Here is a 22,317-nt window from a genome sequence, read left to right on the forward strand (position 1 = left end):
GATGCTCTTCAAAACACAAGCCTTACATGGGCAACATACTGTAGGCCTACATGCAGAGTTGGTCCATCCTCCCCCTCAGAAGTCAGCTGCGCACCTTGTGCATTATGCAGACCATCACTACTTCACCAGGGATGTGGGACTAGTCTCAGATCCATCATAGGTCCTGCTTGAAAAGCAGAAAGCTGTGTTCCACTGCTTTTACAGTCTGAATTAGTGGTGATTTATTAATCTATTTCCTTAGTGGTGGTTTTGATACTTGTGCCCTAGTGCTTGTGGAGGCTTTGTCATTAACACTGAACTTGAAGCAATCATAATGCAGAGGGGATGGGATGTCTTTCACCCTAATGTGGACTACATTCTGTGCAAAACACATTAGATTAAAAGAGTTGAAGCTACAGATGAAGGTAATTTATTGAAATCTGCATTGTTTTGAGCATTCTTCTGCACATGGATTATTGGAAAGACATTTTATTTGCCTATTATGCTGATAGCACAGGTACAAGTGTACAGAGGTGTTAGGAATTCATCACATTAAGCTTTCAGGTATTTGTGAACACAAACAACTGGTTTTGTTATATTTACTAATTTTGCATTCTTCCACAAACTTGTTTGGTGCATGCCCACAGTCATGGACTAATTACTGGTGTTGCGCTGTGCTGTGGAGTCAGTGAAGGTTTAAAGGTGTCACAACAAACTCTCCATATTTAGGACACAAAAGAGAGTGATTTTAGTGCTGTGACCTTGGATGCTGAATTATTCAGGAGCAGGCTTCCATGCTTGTGAAAGTGCTGCAGGGAACACGCTTAACAATTAAACAAAGCTTGTTATGGATGTTTCTGCAGTGGCTGAAGAGAGGGACATCTCTCTTAATAGATAAATAGGTTCACCGTACATCTCTTCTTCATCATCATCATCAGCTTGTGGCAAATCGGTTGTCTTGAATAGTTCTTAAATATTTCTGCAGATTTGCAAAGTATAGCTTTAGTTCACAAAACAATCTGTTTCATTTTAGGCAGTAGCCACTGCAGGTCTACACAAATTATATTGATTTTTCAGTAGGCAGCTTGTTTATCCAATGGAACATGGTCAATGGACAAACAACAGCAGACAAATGTTATCTTGCAATAGATGATGCTTGCATTTTAATTCCATTTTGTTTATCAGACTTTGGGGCATCAGTATACTAATCCTTTGTTATGTAATAAAATAACACAAAGTATTAAGACGAGATAATGTTGGTTTTACAGGCATGATTAATCAGCAAAGTAAGAAAAAAAAAGATTATAATTATTATCAGTATAGCTGCCGATTATTTTCCTGGTTAATCAATTATTTGTTTGGTCTATAACATGTCATGAAATAGTGAGAAATTTTCATCCCAATTTACAAAAGTCCAACTTTACAACTTCAAATGGCTTGTTTTACAACCAACGGCCCAAAACCTAAATATATTCAGTTTGCAATGGTTTGAAACAGAACCAGTCCTCACAATTAAGAAGCTGAAAAAACAATGAATTGATTATTAGAATACTTGCCAATTAATGTTTGGATGATCGACTCATCGTTTCTGCTCTGAAAGGAACATAGAAATGTGGATTTAATGAGAAAATGATAAGAACGAATGTTGGAAATTAAAAAGTGGATAAATACGATGGTCTGGATTTGAATGAATTTCGTTTTTCCAGTGCTGAGAAGACACCAACAAAACAGGCCAGCATTTTCATTTAATTCGGGAATGAGGAGAATCAGAAACATGATAGCAGCATGAACTCTCATGGAAATGTCAATGGAAAAGGCAAATAATGAAATACAAGTCCAGTTCAGGCGGAATATAAAATATTCAGGACTTTTTCCTAAACAAGTCCTGTTGACCATCGATTACCTAAAATGTCTTCATCAGTCTTTGGGAGGCCTTTCTGCCGGGGTTCTCATGATCATATGGAAGGTCAAAGTTGTCATTAAAAGAGGATGGATTACTGAGGAGCATCGGACGTGTATACCATACCTGATGAGAGCCTTACTGTGTATTACTGTGGTTTTAATAACCTATCCCTCCATGTAGCAATAGTAGCTCAAATATTAACTATTCATTCAACTGTTGTGTCATGGTAACTAATCAAGGAGGGGAAGAAGAAGAGAGACAAATATCTTAAGTGCCTAGCATCACCTTTGTGAAGGTGTGCTACTAGTTCGTTCATAGTACATGACACAGAAGGAAGGAATAATAACATCTTAAACATGAACAGGAGTGTGTTTCTCTATCAATTAAACTCACTTTAATTCAAAGGGGCTTTATTGGCATGGGAAACAGATGTTTACTTTGCTAAAGCAAGTGTAAAATAAAAATGTAGTGATGATCACCGATGGCACCAACACAACATCACTAATGTAGTGTTCGGTTCATATAGTTATGACAACATTGGTATGTTTACCAGAATAAATGGTGCTACAGTATTATATGTTATTTACCCTACCTGATGTTGATCAAAATGTACTTCTTAATGCTTCTAGGATCATAACTGCTTACTATCATGCTGCTGCTTGCCATCACCAACTGTATTGGACAATTTTTATTTTAATACAGTGACCATTTAGATCTGAACTGAAAGCTGAGTGTGGGAAAAATAATGTTTTTTTTTTAACCCTATTCTTATAATAAAATGAAATTCTCACTGCATGAAAGTTGATTCCCCCAGGCTGCAGTATTGCTTACCACTACAGACAAACAGAGAAATGTGCCTGCAGAGGGAGATGCACAGTTACATAATTGGATTTGATCTGACAAATATGCAGCTTTTTATTTGCTTGTGCAGATAGCTGAGTGCAAGACTTTAAGCTGTGTGATTCAGTCCCAATCTCCTCGCAGCACATCTGTAAAGAGAATTAGGAGTCAGTAAAGGTCAGACATTGTAGCAACTCAGAGGCCATCTAAGGATTTGAGAGGAGTCAAATTATTTCCAGACTTAATACAATGCTGAAGACCTGGCTTATATCAATGCGTTTTCTCTCAGTGCATTTGTATTAAAGACTGGTGTTATTGAACACTGCAAAAAGCTAAAGGCACAGCAGCAGATATTCATGAAATCCATAATCCAGTTTGTTATTAAGATGCAAATATGAGTGATTAATTATGCTCAATTGTTAATACATCACGTAGAAGGTGTGGTAAAATGTTGTTGAAGATTGAGAATAGGCATACTTTTGCAGCAGTGGTCTATTTTAGAAAGCATTATCTGCTGTAACCATGGCATCAGAATAGCTCTGTGATCATGTCAAATGAAATATTTTTATCAGCGTATGTGTTATAGATGGTACTTAGGTGGCTGTTTTACAGAAGGCACAGTGGTTTTAACAGAGTGCTCAGGTCTTGCCCTCTCCCTCTACCGAATGTGTTTCAGGTTCTGTAAGAAAAGCTGTAAATCAGATGTGCTGATGCACCTGCCAAAGGTGTACATGTTGTTACCATGCGGCTTATCAGAAAATTGCAGTGTAAGCAGTTTTTTTCAGCTAACATATCTGTTGTTTACTTAAAGTGAATCAAGGGGACAGACGAGAGCAGAGGCAGAGAGGATACGCATGTTTCAGCTCTAAAGAAACAAATCAATAGATGTCAGTGAACATTCAGATTTTCACAGTCTGTAGATGATCTTGGGAGTACTGTCTTGTTTTCCTGGCTGGGTCTGCAGTTTGAAGTGCTTCACTTCCCCTCCCCTGAGCCCAAATGGGAGGCAGTACTGCGTTTGGCTCGGGCTGCACAGTAAAGGCAAGACAAGGCTGCATACTGCAGGAGAGGCTGATGCTGCTAAACCAAGCACTCACAATGGAGCTGCGAGGGAGGGGGAGGGGAGATGGTTGCAGCGAAGCTGGGAGCCTGGGAGCAGGAATGGTGGGAGCGAGGGAGGGACAAAAGAGAGGAAGGAAGGGGAGAACGCGGGCTCTCATCAGTGTTGAGGATGTAGGGACGAATGAAGACATAGATGAATACGGAGAATGTGGTGCACATTCTGTGGCAATAACAAAATGTGTATTAGCCTGAAAGCATGACAGAGGGAAGAATAATGGTGAGAGGAGAGGAAGCAAAGATGGATTCGACAGGAAACAATAACACTGGTGTGTAGTGGACATTTAGACATTTATCAGTAGTGCTCTTGTGCTATAGCAGTCAATCAACTTATTTGATGCAGACATAAAACATTGTCTAACTCAACTGAAATCCTGTGGCTATAAGGATTACAGTGACTGAAAAACACAACCCTGACACGTCTTCCTGTATGTACTATACTGTCTGCTGCGCTGAGTCAGAAGCAGCATACTGTAAGCACAGTGGGTGACAGTGGGTCTGTCAAAGCTCGAAGATGCACCATATTATTCTATCAAACACCTGCTTCTGTAACACTGTTGCCACACATGCACTTTGAGCAGGACAAGATATTCCTTTTTTTCTGCAATCCATGTAAAATGTTACGATTTTTTGAGATATTTCACTGCCAATGTAAGCATTTTGTGCCAGATATCATAAATAGATTGGATAATGAACATTAGTATTACAGTTAAGTACCTTATCAATCCATATAACATGATGCCATTGTGATTCTGCTGATCACAGAACCACGACTTTGTTGGCTGGCATACCTGGCATAGTGCAATTTTTATATGGGTCGTTTGTATTTTATTTCAGGGTCTTTTGCTTATGACAGGGTGAATTGTCCTCCTAACGTTTCACCATGTCAGACAAACAAACTGCAAACATTTTAATCATCACAGAAATATCACAGGTGTAAGTAACATAGGTTAGGTGTGACAGTGAGCCATCATTTATGTCGTTAATTACACCTGCCACTGTCTCAATCATGCCTAAATGAAAAGCAGCAATTGTTACTGTTATTGGATACACCTGTGTTTGACATGACAAAATGTCCGTTTAAATTCGAGCATGTTCACATTTACTTGATGAATTTCTTAACCTTTTGGCCTCTGATAATGCTGCGTTCACGTCATTGTTCACCATAATGACGAGCAGCATCAATTTCTCCTACTTGGCTTAAGGAAACCATCGCTGGGGGTTACATCTAAATAAAATCGAACAGTAACACTAAGAGAATAATTTCAGCAAATTTTATAGGAGCTATGCACTGTGTGTTTGTATCTTGTTTCACTTGTTAACGAACTGCTACAAAAGCGTAATACAACAGCAAAAGTGGCTCATTTAAGTTATTTATCAGACAGCATAAACTACAAGACATTTGGGACACTAGCGCATTAGGTCAGTTTAACTACATCTGATCACACCATCATTCAATTTTCTAATAGTAGTTGCTCTTATTCATGGTCCTCTAGCCGTCCAATCAGAGGCTGATATGCACTTTGGTTGCAAGGCATGTACTATAAACCAGCAGGTTAAACAGTAAATCAAACGTTTCCTACTGTAGATCATACGGGGATGAAAAGCTACTGCTGTACGGCCACCGAGTATGTGGAGATGCAGAGTGATGGTGTTGGTTTGCCTGAGGCATTGTTGTGCTCATGAGAGTGGATGTAACAGAATGCCCAGGATCCAAATACCAAGGACCAGCCACAACTGCAGAGCACGCACACATGCACGCACACACACCAGCACAATTCAGCATCAGCAAGGACTGCGCTGGAGATTAATGGTCTGCAGTGTCAGTAATATGCATTAGCCCATTCAAGATAATTAAACCTCCTCTCTGTGTTTGTCCTTGCCTTTGATTCATTCTTGAGTTTCTTGTTACAGAGCTGGCCTTTATTGTAATTGTGCAATACATTTGTGTCTGGATGTGTTAATGACAAGTACTGGGAGTTTTTGTGACTTTAATGTGCTGCATTTGTGTGTGCGTGTGTGCTGGACATGATACTACACATGTATATATTTCCAATGTTTCGTAAGATGTCCATCATCAAAAAATCTTTATCCCTAGTACTAATGTCCGGTGATTGTGATTGCCAGTGGTGTGCAGTGTTGATCACCAATCTGATCACCATCAAATCAATCACAGATTACATCTAATCACGACACAGTAATTACATGTTGGTGTGGGCCTGATGGGAGCGTACTCACTTGTCTCTACTGGCCCTGCGTTGACATTGCTTTCCCACAGGCTCCAAGTTGTCTCCTAAACTGGTTTGAATTTGTGACCACAGGCTAGTAACTTTAAAATACACTATCCTGCATCAACAGTCAATTCCCGAAAAAGGATATGGCAGCACTACTAACATGCTGCTGGCTGCTACAAATTGGCAATTTTATACAATCTATACTACAAAGAGTCCAGCAGTCCTTTACATCCTGCCGAAACTCTGTTGCTGTCTTAACTCTGATGCAACACTAGGCAACACTCTTGAGCAAGCCTATACAGGAGGTAAAACTTTTAGAAAACTGTGGTTGACCCCCCTATAATGCCAAAGGTATCTAATATAGGTATCTTTAACTGATTCTCTCTTTTTTTCGAGGTAGATCAAGCCACCGTGTCATAATGAGCCACCATGTCATCTTTTCACTTAAAAAAACCTTTGAGTAGTGATGTATACCGAAACTCAATACTGTTTGAGTACCAACCAAATTGTGTCTGTGAAACCAAGTAGGTACCAAAGTACAGAGAGAACATTTGGCTCAAAACAAGTATTGTAGTATCAGTTACAACTGGACACTGTATTCGATGTATTACAACACAGCTATAGTTTTTAATAGAGTTTCAAAACAAACAATGTGGTAGCACTGAGACTTAAAGTTAGCAAATTCTACTCCTTAGGGTTTTGAGCCCCACTATGGTTTTGTCAAAGCTTTCATCAGTTGTAATTGTGTCATTAACTTACAGTTTTTTTCAATTGCTAAGATGCAATGGTCAAAACTGAAGCCACTTTTTAAAAACTCCTCACACAGTCTGCATTACCAACATGCATCCTGGCAGTTAATCTCACCTCCAAAAGTCACTCAAAACACCAAAACACTTCATATAAGCCTCAAAATCTAGCCTCAGAATTTAAAATCTACATGTTCAACCTCCACATCTTTTAGTCGCTTTTTCACATCATATGTAAAAGAAATTTGAGTCTTTTGTCTTTTGAGAAATTGCAAATTGCAAGTGCTTTGACACATTTATGCAAATTATTATGTACATTTGTCTGCTGTTTCCTACATTAGCAATTGCTTACTGTACGTCATGTTGATCACAATGTATTACAGTATACTGGTTCTTTATTGAGAAGTCTTACCCCGCAAAACATCTGGACATAAGTTCATTGCGTAAGTCACTACATGCAAAATGGTTGAACACGTCATAATCTGCATTTTCCTACATATGTCTATTAGACTTGTTTTGTAAATGTGTCCTACAGTAAATTGATGTTTTACAGTAAAGTTCTGATCTGTTGGCCCCATCTGTGGCCCAATAGATAGGAACATCAACCTGAGGGGGTGTTTTCATGTTTACATTTCTTATTTTGTAATTGTTTCAGTTGTGCTATGCAGTGCTGTAAAATAGTCTTTTTTTTTTTTTCTGCATCACAATGACATGCTCTGTCAACAAATTGCAGTGCATACATTAAAAGTGTAACTGTGAATCCTGTCCAATCTCTTGCAATGTTTACTGTAACTCTGTACTGTTGAAACTGATCAATGCCATACAGAAAAAGTACAGCCTTGTGCATTTTCAATCATTGTCATCAAAAGTTAAGCCATAGTTTACCAATACAAATAGTTTTGCAAATGTACCAAAGCGACTGAGAAAAAATGGAAGAAACCTGTAACATATTTTCACTTTATTGACTATACTATAGTATATGTTACAAGAATGAATCAGAAATGCATTCAGTAATTTACTTGTGAAAAAAAGAAGTTCCTGACATTTCAGTGCTGTTATACACTTTTGAGATCCAGTGACCACAGTCTTTAATTGATGTACCATCCCCTTGAACCAATTCTATTAAAATATAAGCACATTTCTTGCTTTACATTCAGCTTGCAGTTTTACAGTAAAACCACATTCAAAACATTACACATATTTCTCTAAAACATAAAATGGATGTAAATGTTCTGCAGAGATTTTCTATATATATTTGTCCAGCTACAGCAAAAATGCAGGAAATTTGCAAACATTTTGTTTTGAACGTGTTTTGAACAGTTTTGGAGACAGTGTGTTAGCATTTGAAAAATGTGCTGCATATATATAGTGTTTTGCAGGTGGTGAAGTAGTAATGGGAAAAGAGCAATGAAAAATGATTCACAGTTTGGTCCACATACACTTCTGTTTCGCTGACTGTGTGAAGAGTTTTGATAATGTGACTTCAGATTTGACCAATGCAGGTTAGCAATTGAAAAAAACTGTAAAGTTGACAGTTTCACAACAGTTTTATCCTTGGTGGATCCTCACCACTAAACACTAATTCACAATTCACAGTATAACACAGTCTCAGTCAGACAAGGCTCAGCTGAAATGCACGTCATTTTTGTTGAGGAAGTTAGCGTGAATTATGATTCACTATGATATTTATTGATATATATATATTTATTTTATATGTCGTAAACTCCTCACCTTCTTGGACTAACCTTTTAGAATAAGCTGAAGTACACATGGGAAATTCAAACTTGAATGATATATGGGCATTTTAAGGACTGCAAACAGATCAGCATTTCAACTGTGACCATTATCAGCAGAATCTGGTCAGAAGCGTTGAACAAACAAGCACAGAATCTACTGTGTTTCACTTGCTATCAGCTTCATAGAGGGGATAAATAGCTGTAACGTGATTCAGTTTGTCATATTCATTGCGTCTTCATGATTAACTGTTCCTCATAATTACAAATGAATCAATTTGTTCTTTCCATGACATGACAGTCAGCTACTTCCTAAGTCATTATTATTAAGCTGTGTAAATGACAGCTGCAAGGTGAATTGTTAATAGTCTTTATCCAGTTAAGACACTGCATATTTTCTGGTCAAACAGATATTGGTTCGACTTCACAGCTGAGATGATCCATCAGGTTTTAGGGAATGCAAAAGATGCAAGCCACTTGAAATGGGAAACGTATAAAAACAACGTTGTTTTGAGTTGAGTTTTGATACAAAAATCAACTCAAAAGAGATGTTGGATTATGTCTTTCAGTATTATATATGTAAATACAATGTATATGATTATATAAATCTGTTGAAACCATACAGTACATCCACCATATATTTGTTGGTGGTGGGAGGCCTGTGCTAATCTGTTGATCCTGTTATCAAAATGCATCAGAAAGCAGCCATTTATTGAACAGCTCAGTTTCAATTTAGCAACATTATCACCTATTTCAACATTCATTTTGTTATTTTGCAGTAACATAACTTGATTATGTTATGAAATAAAGAGAAAACCATTATGTTTGTTGGTGGTAATGTATGAATGTAGCGCCAAGCATGCTGCGTAAGTTCGTCCACACAGCCTAATATCATCATATCCAGGTGGTGTTTGAATTATTATAGTGTATACTCCTGGAAGACAAACATTTTGGCCATGTGAGAGGTTTAATATCTTATGTACACACAACGCTAAAGATTAAAGCAACACAGATGTAGCTAGCTAGGTGGCGGGGCTTATTCAGTGTTGACCTGGTAGATTAATAGCAAACATTGTGCTGGTGAGTTTAGCTTCCAGGATGTTAGTCCTGTCAAACATACAGCTGTGATATTAAATTAAAATAGCGGTGTGAGGGATTGCAATTAATGTATGGATTATGCACAAAAATCACATCTAACCTCTCTCTCCTGATAACCATACCTTTCCCTCACTCTGGTGGGTTTATTCCACCCTTCCCATTTACTGTTATAGCATTATAGTGAATCAGTCAGTCTTCAAATTGCTCCACATTTAAAGGCACAAATTGCTATTGCATACTGTCCATACAAACGCAGAACACCCAATGGTAAATTCAGAGAGTAGGAAAGCAGTACTGTGATACTGCATGGGTCTAAAGTAAAAGGTCAGCCTAAATAGGCCAAACCAGAAATCTCACGCCTTTGTGTCCCACATCTCTTTTTAATACTGTCCTACTCCCTTTGGATTTAGTAGAGACACTAAAGCCTTGACTGTTGGAGGGCTGGCTGAGCTAAGCGATACATTTGTGTTCTGAAAGTACTAGATTTACCTCCTGAGAGCAAATTGCAAAGCCAGATGCTGGCTGCTATTCTGGACTTTGCGAAAGATGGCCATACCCCAACTCTAGTTAGGCCAGCAAACAGTTTTCTATTATTTTTAATGCCAACATTAACACCACGTATCAATTTATTCAGAAGATCATTAGCACATTGGTAGCTTCATTACCAGGAAAACCCTTGAAGCCGGAGTCATTGTGGAGGATAGCTTCAGCCTGTCTAGCTCCTGCTTAATGTGGGAGCCCGTGTCGTTTAGTTTCCTTTCCTCTTTATTCCTCCCTTGCAATCTTTTTAATTGATCAGCCAACAAAAAGCTATAGAAATTGTGCAAATCTACATTTTAACCAAATTGACCCAGTTAGTTGCTCCTTCACAGTAAAAGCCTCCCAGCTTTTTTTAAAGGAATAGGAATAGTTTGATATTTTTTAAAAAGCGTATTGGCTTTCATGCAGAGAATCAGATGAGAAAATGGATACCATTCTCATGTCTGAATTTCAAGCTATAGCTGGCCACCGCTTGTATTAATTCTCCTACCAGCACATCTAAACTCGCTAATCAACATGTTATATCTAGTTTGTTCAATCACGCAATCACTTTCTGGAGTCCCCACTGTGTCAGAGTGACGACATGACTCCTGGAAATGACGACAAAACCATGACTTTTTTACTCTTTTTAATAAACAAAGTACAATGTGTTAATTAGTGAGCTTCAGAGGCATACCCTTTACCCTTGGACAGAGCCAAACTAGTTGTTTCCCCTCATTCCAGGCTTTATTCTAAGCTAAGCTAACCAGTTGCTAGTGGAATCTTTTAACAGACAGACAGACATGAGAGTGGTATTAATCTTTTCAGCTCACTCTTAGCAAGAAAGTGAAAGTGTGTTTCCCCAAATGTTAAACTATCCTTTTTAGGTGGGCTAATACAACCTGGGCTAAAAAAATAAAATAAAATAAAATGGAAAGTACTGAGATGTTGAAGTGATGTTATGATATTAACTTTATTGCAGATAAGAGGAGTACGAGGGGGAGAAATATTAGCCAGGAAGTCATCAAACATCAAACATTTTCCCTCCTCGATAGCACCAGCTATTCAGGTCTTTTTTTCACTAGTATCTTGACACAGCCATGCTGTATTTTACTCTGATGAAGAATTGATATATTGATCAATTCCTGTATATAGAGGAGTGTGTGGTGACAGTTTCTCTCACTTTTATTGAGAATGATGCTGTGGCTCAGGAGATAGAGCGGGTTGCCCGTTAACAGCGGTTCAGTCCCCGGCTCCTCCAGGCTGCATCTCGAAGTATCCTTGGGCAAGATACTGAACCCCGAATTGCCCCTGTTCCGCCAGTGTATGAATGTTAGTTTCTGTTTGAGCACTTAGGCTCAGTGAATGAATGTGTGTGAATGGTGAATGCAGATGTAGTTTAAAAGTGCTTTGAGTGGTCGAAAAGACGAGAAAGGCGCTATACAAATACGGAGCATTTACATTTACGTAGAAAGGGGACAACAGTGAATTTTCTGGGAGAATTTAATCCCACACCAGGAAAGGTCCAAGGGTCCAAACAGCTCTTCCATCACTGTAAACATGTCGAAGAATCCTTTACTCAGAAAGGCTGTGCACGTGATTCTAATGTAGATTAATATACCACTCTCTGTGTTCCCTGTAGAGTACAGTTTATATGTGAGGGGTCAGTTTATTTCCCATCATATACATACAGTATATATATATATATATATATATATATATATATGAGAAACTGCAGCTTCCTTTTACTGATGTCCACACCACACTCACTCTCTGACCCTGGCTCTCTCTCTGTGTTTGTGTCTTGTAGGTATTTATGAGCAGACATTTCTTATATAACTGCAGCCAACCAATCCTGGATGTGAAAATAGCCTTTTGTCAGGTGTGTGTTCCTTACAGGTAAAAAAGGTACAGTATTCATTCACTTCCATTTCCCCTTCATTGCTCTATATGTTGTGGTGTTGTTGTGTTTCTGCGTGTAAAAAAGTGTGATAACTCAAGACCTGTCTGGCTCTAACTCTAGCACAATTTACCTAAGAATAAAAATAAAAATTAGCATAATGTTGTTAGAATTTAAATTCAATATGTTTTCCACTTGCGATTAGGAGCTATAGTGAAAATATCCCGCGGAAAAGATTTTTCTTTTAGAAAGTAAAAAGAGTTTCTTGCCATGTGTTGATAATTAATTTCATGCAAAGCTAAAAATAATTCAGGCATACCTAATTTTCCACAAAGTTCACTACCTCAAGTGTTTATCTGACAATGAAATGACTTCCTAACTGATCCCCCATCTCCTCTTGAGTTGTGACTCCTGTGGGGCTATAATTTCATAAACTCTGCAGTCTAGGTCACAGCACTGCTTGTGTGAGAACTGCTGGGTTTGCTAAAGGCTATTTCACTGTAGATCAAATTATTAATTATATTTATTATAAAATAATAAATTAATTTGGATGTGATGTACACATTACGCATGCATGTGTAGCTTGATGTTTAATAGCAACTCTAGGTACCGCTGGCTGCAAATTTTTCATCGCGTTTGTGGAAAGTGTCTCAAACTTGTGCCTCTCATTGACACACAGTGGCACAGCCTTGTTTGGTTTGTGAACTGTGTTGTAATTACCCAGTCTGTAATTAACTGATATTTTTGTTGTTGTACCATTTGTTCAACTGCACTGCCCAAGTAATTATAGCCTGATTATCGTGTACACATTCATAAAAGAATAATGTCTACAGTTACAATATAGTAAAGACATTAGAGGCAGTAATGTCATTACATAGCTGCATGGAAATGGTTTAAACTCTACTGTATGTCCTGCCCTGTGTATGCCTCTAACACATACTTTTTTGGTTGCTTGGAAAAGTACCAATGTAGACTGATATTAAATGCAGACAAGGAGTTGATAATATAGCAGCAACTAAATATTATTGACTGTTGATTCATTGATGGTTTAACAACAACATACAATTTACTAAAATTTGTAAAACATTTTACTTCCAGATATTTTATTACTTGCCAGGTAAGTAAACACATAAATGGTCTTCATCATCACAAATTGTTTTTCTGTTGTGTTTGCTTCACACAGGGTTTTGGAAAACAAGTGGATGTGTCATATATTGCCAAACATTACAACATGAGCAAAAGCAAAGTGGACAACCAGTTCTACAGTGTGGAAGTGGGAGACTCCACCTTCACAGTTTTAAAACGTTATCAGAATTTAAAGCCCATTGGCTCTGGAGCTCAGGGAATTGTCTGGTAAGTACTCAACAGTGCATTTCTTTTATGTCCTGTTTTACATCATATCAAGCTATTTGATATGTTCTTTATGTAGTATTTAATGTCTGATTATCCCATTAAGCTGTAAATTGTTTTTGTAATTGTCTTGTGCTTTGTTGCTGTGGGAGATTATTAAGGGAGGAGAATCTCTGCTTATTGTTTTCGCTGTTATGTGAGTGAAGGGCTGCAAAATGTAATTTTAGAAAATTATATGTTTCCATGGTGTAATTCTGTTCTGCTGAAAACCCTGATGTGGTCCCATTATGCTTGGCCAATCAAAGCATCTGAAAGCACGGCATGCAGCCATATAACTTGTCTTTGCAGAAATTAGTGAAAGGGAATGAATCAGCTCAATGAAAAAACCTGTGAATATAGAAAAGTTTTAATTCTTTAGGATCATTTGGTCATTTTGACCTACTTTGGGTTTTAATTTATTAAATATTAATTTTTTTAATTTATTTTCAATCAGTAATGTTTTAAATGCATTAGTAAAACAAGCCTATATTTTACACTATGATCAGTTAAAAGCACAAGAACTATTGGCCAACATCTTAAATTGTTGCTTTGAATATACCTGTAATAATGGTTAAAAAGTACTTATTATGCTTAGCTTAGCTAAACCACAAATTAATGAAAAAGTAATGTGTTTCCTGGAAATAAATTCAGGAAAATGGCGGCAACCCAGTGGTAAAAAAGCAAAATAATCGTGTCTTGATCATTTGGGTGAATATTAATTTCAGCTGACTGACTGACTGACTGATGGACCTTTTTGAAGCAGAGCACCCAACTGAGAAGTGGGCTTCCTCTTATGTAGTAATCAAGTAGTGAAATGTATTTTAAACTTGAATTTTGAAGTAAAATAATAAATAAGAAAATTAAAGTGAGTTGCTGCTACTTATAGAAAGTTTCAAAATATAAGTAGTATTTCTCAGTAGACGCTGAAAAATATTTAAAACAAGTTAAAAGTAGATTTGGATTCACTATTGGTTAATATCCTCTCCAGTGCTATGAGCTGACATGTCTGCTGTTTAGAATATGGATGTGTGGGCCATAAGGGCCTAGCACTTAAGTGAATCCTTAATCCGGATTGCAGAGAGAGCTTGTATTCATTGTAATTCATCTCACGCCTGCCCTGTCAGAACTCAGTAGAACCACTGCCAAGGCTCCACTTAAAGGAATGCATCTTACAGATGATGCAAGAGAAGGGAAAGTTATATTTATGTTAATGCTGTGTCACTGTGGCCATATACCCGCCTCAGAGACTCTCCCTGGGATGACCCTAATTAACATGTTTTATTTTTGCGTTTCTTATATACTAGATAAAAATCACTGGCTCTCAACACTCTAAACCCCCTGCCCTCCACTTGCACTCTCTTATTGTCCTTCCTTTGCTTCCCATGCCCTTGGCCCTTCTCCGCTTCCGCTCCAAAGCAATTTTGTGCATTTGCAAAGGAGCTTGGACAGGCTGTAACTGCTAAAGCTGGGATTGTGCCCATATGAAGGATATTGTAGAGATGGATGGCAGGGAGACAGTGCAAATCTAATTTAACCTGCTCTGCTGTGTGCTGCTTGACTCTGCTCACAGCTGTCATCTGGTGTCATATGGTTATGGTATTACCACAACCAAACTACATAAAACCCCACAGACTGATATAATGTCCCACTGATTATAGAGATCAAATGGGATACACTATGGAAATGGTCTCATTTAGATTAACAAGCACATCAACAACATACCAAAAGACTGTGACATGTGTATTTATGCTGAGTGGTTTTGTTCTAACATGATGATAAAATGATTAGAGTGGCTTGCTTACCATGCTTTATATCCAGCATAATCCCCAACTGGAGGACATAATCACATCTACACTGGAATTCCCTTCCACTAACAATTACAATATACATGCACTCACAGCAGCTGACTGTGCACAGAGGAAACTACAATATACATACAAGCAGTGATCCAAGTGAGTACAGTATGTATTCTGCTTTTCTAATGCAATAAGAACACTCCTCTGTAAAGCCTGAGACCATGGTAATGAGGGAAAACTTGTATCACTGACTCACTCTGCTAATTCCCATCTCTGCCCTTATGACTTGTGTGCTCAGTCAGAATGAGCTTTCAGAAGCATCTTTGAAGGAATGAAGGCTTTAAGTAGTTTAGCTGGTCATTACATCATCTTTCACTCCCCTAGAAAAGTGATGACAGGCTCAAATCCCTATTGGATCAATGCTTTTATGAAGGCTCCACTGTTTCCATGGTCACACACCATCCGTGGCCTTCAGTCTCCAGGGACATGACGAACCACTGTGTATCCAACCCAGACATCCACAAACCCACACACGGTGGTGTCTTCATTAGGGTTGTAGAATGCCTGCATACGGATGCCTTGAAACTCAGTTTGTAGCGTATTTTAGGGAGTATTTGTCAGAAAAGGCATAAGATATAGATGAGAATGTGATGTTCGTGGGATTTTTTTTCTCATCTAGGTACTGCTTTTCACTGAAAGCAAACATAAACACAAAGAGCCAAAATCCCAAAGGTTTTCAGGGGTTGGGATTGTGTTGAGCCAGCAAAGAACTCACTCTGCTGAAATGACCTCCAAAATGGGTTGAGTCACTTCATGGAAAAATAAACAACTTATAACTTACACCCCCCTTGCTTTATATATTTGTTGTTGTTTATAATACAGCTACAGCATTAATGTTAATCATAATATAATCAAGTAGAACGTTAATGGATAGTTCATACTAATAATTAGAAATGGGAGATGTCTGTCTTTTGTAGGCTGTAGCATCTGAATGGTTGTAAGTAGAATTAAAGGAATTTTGGGAAATCTAAGAGTTAGATGAGAAGAAGAGTAACAAATACATGTAAAAAAGGACAAATAGCCTAGTGGTTTTATGATAATGGTTATTGATACGACTCTCTTATCTGTCCACTAAATATGACGCTGGAACCAAGAGACGCTTAGCTTAGCTGGGAGCAACTAGCCTGGCTCTGAACAAAGGTAAAATGTGCCGGACTATTTCTTGGTAGGTCACAGTGACAGTGACAGTATTCCTATTTGAGAATATTCACTATTTCAAGATGGTTAAGCCCACAGCTAGCCTCGTTGTTAGTACATCATTTCCATCCATCCATCCATCGTCAACTGCTTATCCTGCGGGGGGCTGGAGCCAATCCCAACTTACATTGGGCGAAAGGTGGGGTACACCCTGGACAGGTCGCCAGTCCATCGCAGGGCTAGTACGTCATTTCAATACCCTAAATTAGCTACTTTTGCTGTGTTACATATTTGGAGTAAATCATCAGAAACCAAATAAAAACAAACTGTGTATAACTTCCGTAAAATTAGCTGAATCGATTTTATTAGAGTTAATATTGAATTTGATTTAGATGTAACTGCCAGCAATTTCTATCTTCTCATCTACGTTTCCACAAGAAAGCTAACAAGCGTATTTCCCAAAATGTCTGAATGTGAGTTTCTCTTGTTACTGAGAAGATCATATTCATTCTCAAACTTATTTTCACAAATAAAATTATGAGTTCAAGTCATCTGTCATCTATTTCCATGAGTCTTTGTTTGCTTGGAAATGTGAAAAATAATCCATTTGTTTTTGTGACCATTGACTTTCAGGGTGGATTGTCTCAATGTCATACAATCACACACAGAGAGTGATTCATCCAGCTATGAATACTAAACTGTTCTGCTGTGGGTTTTCTTCTGCAGTGCGGGCTATGATGCTGTCCTGGACAGAAATGTAGCCATCAAGAAGCTGAGCAGACCTTTCCAGAACCAGACACATGCCAAGAGGGCATACCGGGAGTTGGTGCTCATGAAATGTGTCAATCACAAAAATGTAAGTGACAGTGGTAGTAAGCGGTGTGGGAAGAAGGAAAATGTATCCATTGTCATTTTTAAAATGTACCCCAGACAGTGTATGTTTTTGGTTCAAAATCCCTTTGCAAAAACGATGTGCAACTGCAATGTTGCAACCGTGCTAAATCCATTGCCTCCAGGAATGTACCAAACAGGCAGGAGAGTGAAACAGAGTGCATTTGTGTGTAATCTCCAGAGCTGCAGTTTCTGCTCTTTTCTTCTCCTCCACATTTATCCCCACTCTTTTGTTTTAACTCACTACTTCGGTTTACTCTGTCTCTCGCTCAGCAGTGTCCGTTATCAGGGTCATTACCAATTAATATCCTCGTCCCTTGCTGTAACACAGATTTTGTGTGTATATTTACCTTCCATATGTTGATGATGACCCTCTCAATGCTGTTCTCTCTTTCAGATAATCAGTTTATTAAATGTCTTCACACCACAGAAATCATTAGAGGAATTTCAGGATGTGTGAGTATAGTAAATGATCCTTTGCATAATTACATTTCCATGAAAACATATTTATTTAGCTTGTGTAACAGGCAAAGAAAGGCTACTGGTTTCTATTTAATCTGGTATATCACGTGACAGAGAAATGAAGGGGACTGATTTTATCATGCATTATGTGCTTATTACTCCTTCGCACCTTCAGTTGTGAGAACACAACCGCTGGAGTGTAGTCAGTGAAAGTACTGTAGGTGTAATCTGAGGCTGCTGGATGTATCCTGTTCTCATACTGAATGATGAATGAGAATGTCTTTGTGGCACATTTCATTTTTTCAGCCAGAAGGGCTGGTAGAAGGGATGCAGAGTGCTCAGTTTATGACTTTCACTTAGTTTTCAAATGACTTTAATAGACAGCTAACTCAACTGTCACTCAACTGATACGTCTGTTAACCATAAATCAATCAAACTTTTTCTCAGGTACCTAGTGATGGAGTTGATGGATGCCAACTTGTGCCAGGTGATTCAGATGGAGCTTGACCATGAGAGAATGTCCTACCTGCTCTACCAGATGCTTTGTGGTATCAAACACCTGCACTCAGCCGGCATTATTCACAGGGTAGGAAAGCCACGCATCTCAAGTTTCTTGTTTAACCAATGAATGTGTTTTGTGTTGGGGGTTTAATATATTTTGGGGTAGCAATTTGGAGTCTGACTTTAGTAGGTTTGCCATAAACCTTGACATCACCTTGGTCATTCATTTGGCTAACAAGGGATTCCAGGTGGCATGTGTTACATCTTCCCAGTGAAGCTCCTTGCTGGCAGGTTAACTGGAGCAAACACAGTTGGAGTTAACAGAGGCATTGCCATAGTGCAATGGGAAATGGGAAATCCAGACTGGGAGAGAACTTTACTTTAAAATAGTTTCATTATTTACAGTTTCAGGTATTTCTGATTAAAATTCACATTGAACTAGTATTGAATTTTCCCATCTCCAGGACCTCAAACCAAGCAATATAGTGGTGAAGTCAGACTGCACCCTGAAGATCCTGGACTTTGGTCTGGCCAGGACTGCGGGCACCAGCTTCATGATGACCCCTTATGTGGTGACTAGATACTACAGAGCCCCAGAGGTTATCCTGGGAATGGGCTACAAAGAGAATGGTAAGGAGTCATGATAATTCAGTGCATTTGAGCTTGATTGGAAAATGAAATTCAGACATATTTAAAGGATGCTGGAGTCAGTCTACTTTTTGCTCGGTTAATGCAGATGAAACACAAACAAACAACCCCCCCCTCCAAAGAAATGTATCAAAATAAAATACTAAAAAAGAAAATGTATTAAGATAAAAAACATGGATTTTCAAAATACAGGTAATTACATTTGTGACATTGGACATTCTGAATTTATACAAAATTGCAGAACCTTCAGATTTTTATAATGTACACAACAAGGCTCTGGTGACAGTTTGAACTCTACCGGAAGGAAGACATGAATACAACTGTAACCAAAATGTAACTGAAAATAGCCTTGTACAGTATGTAGAAACATTCTCCTTTTCAATTCAAAGACATGACAGCCACTTCAATTAGTAGCCTATTGAGTTGCCTTTAAGAACAACTAACTATTCAAATATTTCTGGTGTTAACCGCCTTCTGTGTGGATGGAATATTAATCCTGCAGATGAGAACAGTCTCTCAAACGGAGCTGAAGAGGGTAGGGTTGCGTTAAATCAAGCTTGATCAGTAGATAACCCCATGGGTATCACACATGGCCCAGCCAGGTTTTGATCTAGTGTTGTTTTTTAAGTTTTATGAATCACGGAGAAAGTATTTTGAAAATACAAAATGTCTCTATACTCTGAAGTACCTTGTTACAAATTACATATGAATTTTTTCTGCCTTGTCAAATACGAATTACAAAACACTTAAAAGTAATTCAAACACAAGTATCAGAAAAACTCTGCCTGCTGAGTTCTGGTTGAGTTGCACTTTGCAAATGAGCTAGTGTTGGAGGCATGAGTCACAAGTCCCCAGAACATTAGACATGTGATTGAATGCCAGCCTAAGCTATGACTCATTAGCCATAGTCCTCCCATGGATGGAAGTGTGTAGCCTCTGAGGGTTCTTTCCTACCGTTAGTTAGTCCTTCTAAGGCTCTGCTTTTCACTTTTACTGCACTTCTACTGTATTACATTTTAATTTATCTCTATGTTACATCCTCGCTAATTATTCCACCCTCACTGAATAACAGCTTCTAATCACTGTTGCTTCTCCCAGAAAGCTTGGCGTATCTAACACTAACCTTTGCCTTCCTCTCTTTTCCTTTTGCTCCCTCTTCGTCTCACTGTCACCTCTATGCGTGCAGTGGATATATGGTCGGTGGGGTGCATTATGGGAGAAATGGTGCGCCACAAAATCCTCTTCCCTGGGCGGGACTGTATCCTTGTTTACACACAACGATATTATCTGATGGTAACACTATTTTTGTTTATAGGTTTATGTCTGCCGATTATAATGAAAAATGAAATTAATCAGTAATTCTTTGTTTTAAATACTGCCATCCATCTACTGCCATCCGTCTCAAGATGGATTCAACTGCCTTTTAAAACACACACACTTTGAATAGTACTTGTCTCTGTATGTTACTGAGGTGAACTAAACCACACTCACATCTGGCTGTCTTTATAACACATTTCAACTGATCTTCTTTTAACACTTGCAATAACATCATTAAATAAGAATCATACATTCTTGCTCTTAAGTCAATATGTCTGAATTTGGCAAGAGGATGTTCTCTCTCTCTGAATATTGTAATGTAATGTGTAGAGTGTTTCTGGAGTGCTACCTGGTTTGTTCTCCTGCAGTGAGGGGGCTGTTTGCATCCCTGAGATGGCTTCTTTCAGCAGGATGGATTTAGATCAATAGTCTCCATGCTGAGTTTGTGCACGTTAGGGGGCCCACATATGTGAGTCAGACATAGTTAGAAAGCATTCAGTGAATTAATAATGAATAATTAATGTATTCATTTTGAGCACCTGTTAATATCAGCTTAGAAAGGGAACTCACTTGGTAGTGTGAGGAAAGTTCAAATGTTAAAGGTGTAGACTGTTAGCATGTTAGCGTCTAATTAAAAAAAATGAGACAGCTGCCATGATGGAAAAGTATTAAAACCAGGATGATGGAAGGTAGAAAGTAATTAAATATGTTAAAGGATACCTTAGGGATGTTCTACATTTCTCTTTTTGTGAGCTCATCCCATGAAAACCCAAAACCATCAATGAAGTCAAAGCCTGATATCACTAATTTCTCAGTGTCATTGACCTCCACAGTTGTGCAGAAGCTAATAAAACACACAGGAGAGCCACACCATTGCACTGGGTAACACATTCTTTCATTATGAGCTTGGGTACTGTAGTTAATTTTGAGTCAACCCCACATACACCATCCTGTTGCTGCTACTCAAAAGCTCACACAATCCCCAGTTGAAAATAATGGTATTCAACAAATGCACTATTTGCTCATGTTTGAGTAACACTTCCTGAAAACTACAGTGCTGTTTAGAGGCAGCAGTGGGAAACACAAGACCTGTGTGGCTGCAGGTTGTGGCTATTAATATGGTCTCTGCATCCTTGAACATGCAGTCCCTGTGCTCTGGAAAAGAGTAAACTCTTCAATGAGCAATATCTCTCGCCTTCCATCTCTGCTGCCATTAAGACCTTCTTATCATCTAACACTCCATCCTTTCTTACTGTAGGTCGATAAACTGTTACGGGACACTCTTTGTTCATCTTCTGCTTATAGATTAGATCTACACTGTAGCCTGTTGTTGCTAATCTGAATTTACTTCATAGTCTTTTCAACCTGAAGCATTGACCTGGCTGGAGTTTTTGCACCTTCTTAAGTGTCTTTCAAATAATGATATACAATAGCAGTCAGCCTGCACAGGGCACAGCACTGTGAGCGTCAGGGTGACTGGGTGTTCAATGGCCATTTAGTACTGCAGTGTGTTTAATAAGTGGCTTTGGAGTGATGGCAAGAGAATTAAAGTTGTATTTTATTTGTGGCTTACGGGTAGCATAAATGTAGACAGGTAATTACATGCATGCAATTCAAATTGTCATGTTGCAGAAGTAGCAGTCTTACTTTAGCAATGTATCACACTATATTTGTGATTCATTTATAAAGTGCAAAGTCATAGAGGAACAGAAGTTAGAGCATCTATAGCTTCAGTAATGTGACATATTTCCTAGTGAAACTGAATATTCATCGGGGTTTATTTGAAATGAGGATTTAAATTAAATCCCACGCCAGTTAGATCTGAAGGAATAGGATATGGGTGAAATTAAAATCACTTCCTATGCTACCAAAAAAGTATTAAAGCAAATTAGAGGCTAGCAGTGTCTTCTCTTCTGTGTAAAAGTTTGCTATAAATGAAATAAAAATCCAAGAAAGGCACAACAAGAGTGAAATGAACGTTTGTAACTAGCACTAACTAGTGTTGTAGTCAAGAACGCCCAAACCAAGACCAAGTCAAGACCAAA

At 38.3% G+C, this 22,317-nt stretch overlaps 1 protein-coding gene across 7 annotated transcripts in view; it reads left to right on the top strand.

Moving 5' to 3' along the window:
- mapk10 (mitogen-activated protein kinase 10) overlaps positions 1 to 22,317 on the top strand; it is a 34,349-nt gene that overhangs the window by 851 nt on the left and 11,181 nt on the right. For 4 of the 7 annotated variants that reach the window (XR_006827811.1, XM_046066776.1, XM_046066777.1 and 1 more), the window contains exons 2-8: positions 11,982 to 12,053; positions 13,255 to 13,424; positions 17,180 to 17,309; positions 17,742 to 17,800; positions 18,254 to 18,392; positions 18,772 to 18,937; positions 20,142 to 20,213. Coding sequence is in view for 6 of the 7 variants with exons in the window: in XM_046066776.1 (XP_045922732.1) it covers positions 11,982 to 12,053; positions 13,255 to 13,424; positions 17,180 to 17,309; positions 17,742 to 17,800; positions 18,254 to 18,392; positions 18,772 to 18,937; positions 20,142 to 20,213 (808 nt within the window). In the remaining variant the exon portion in view is untranslated. Of the gene's footprint in view, positions 1 to 11,981; positions 12,080 to 13,254; positions 13,425 to 17,179; positions 17,310 to 17,741; positions 17,801 to 18,253; positions 18,393 to 18,771; positions 18,938 to 20,141; positions 20,249 to 22,317 lie in introns of all 7 variants that reach the window. The other 3 variants (XM_046066778.1, XM_046066780.1, XM_046066781.1) reach the window with 3 other exon arrangements.

This window comes from Micropterus dolomieu, linkage group LG13 (assembly GCF_021292245.1).
Source record: "Micropterus dolomieu isolate WLL.071019.BEF.003 ecotype Adirondacks linkage group LG13, ASM2129224v1, whole genome shotgun sequence".
NCBI lineage: Eukaryota > Metazoa > Chordata > Actinopteri > Centrarchiformes > Centrarchidae > Micropterus > Micropterus dolomieu.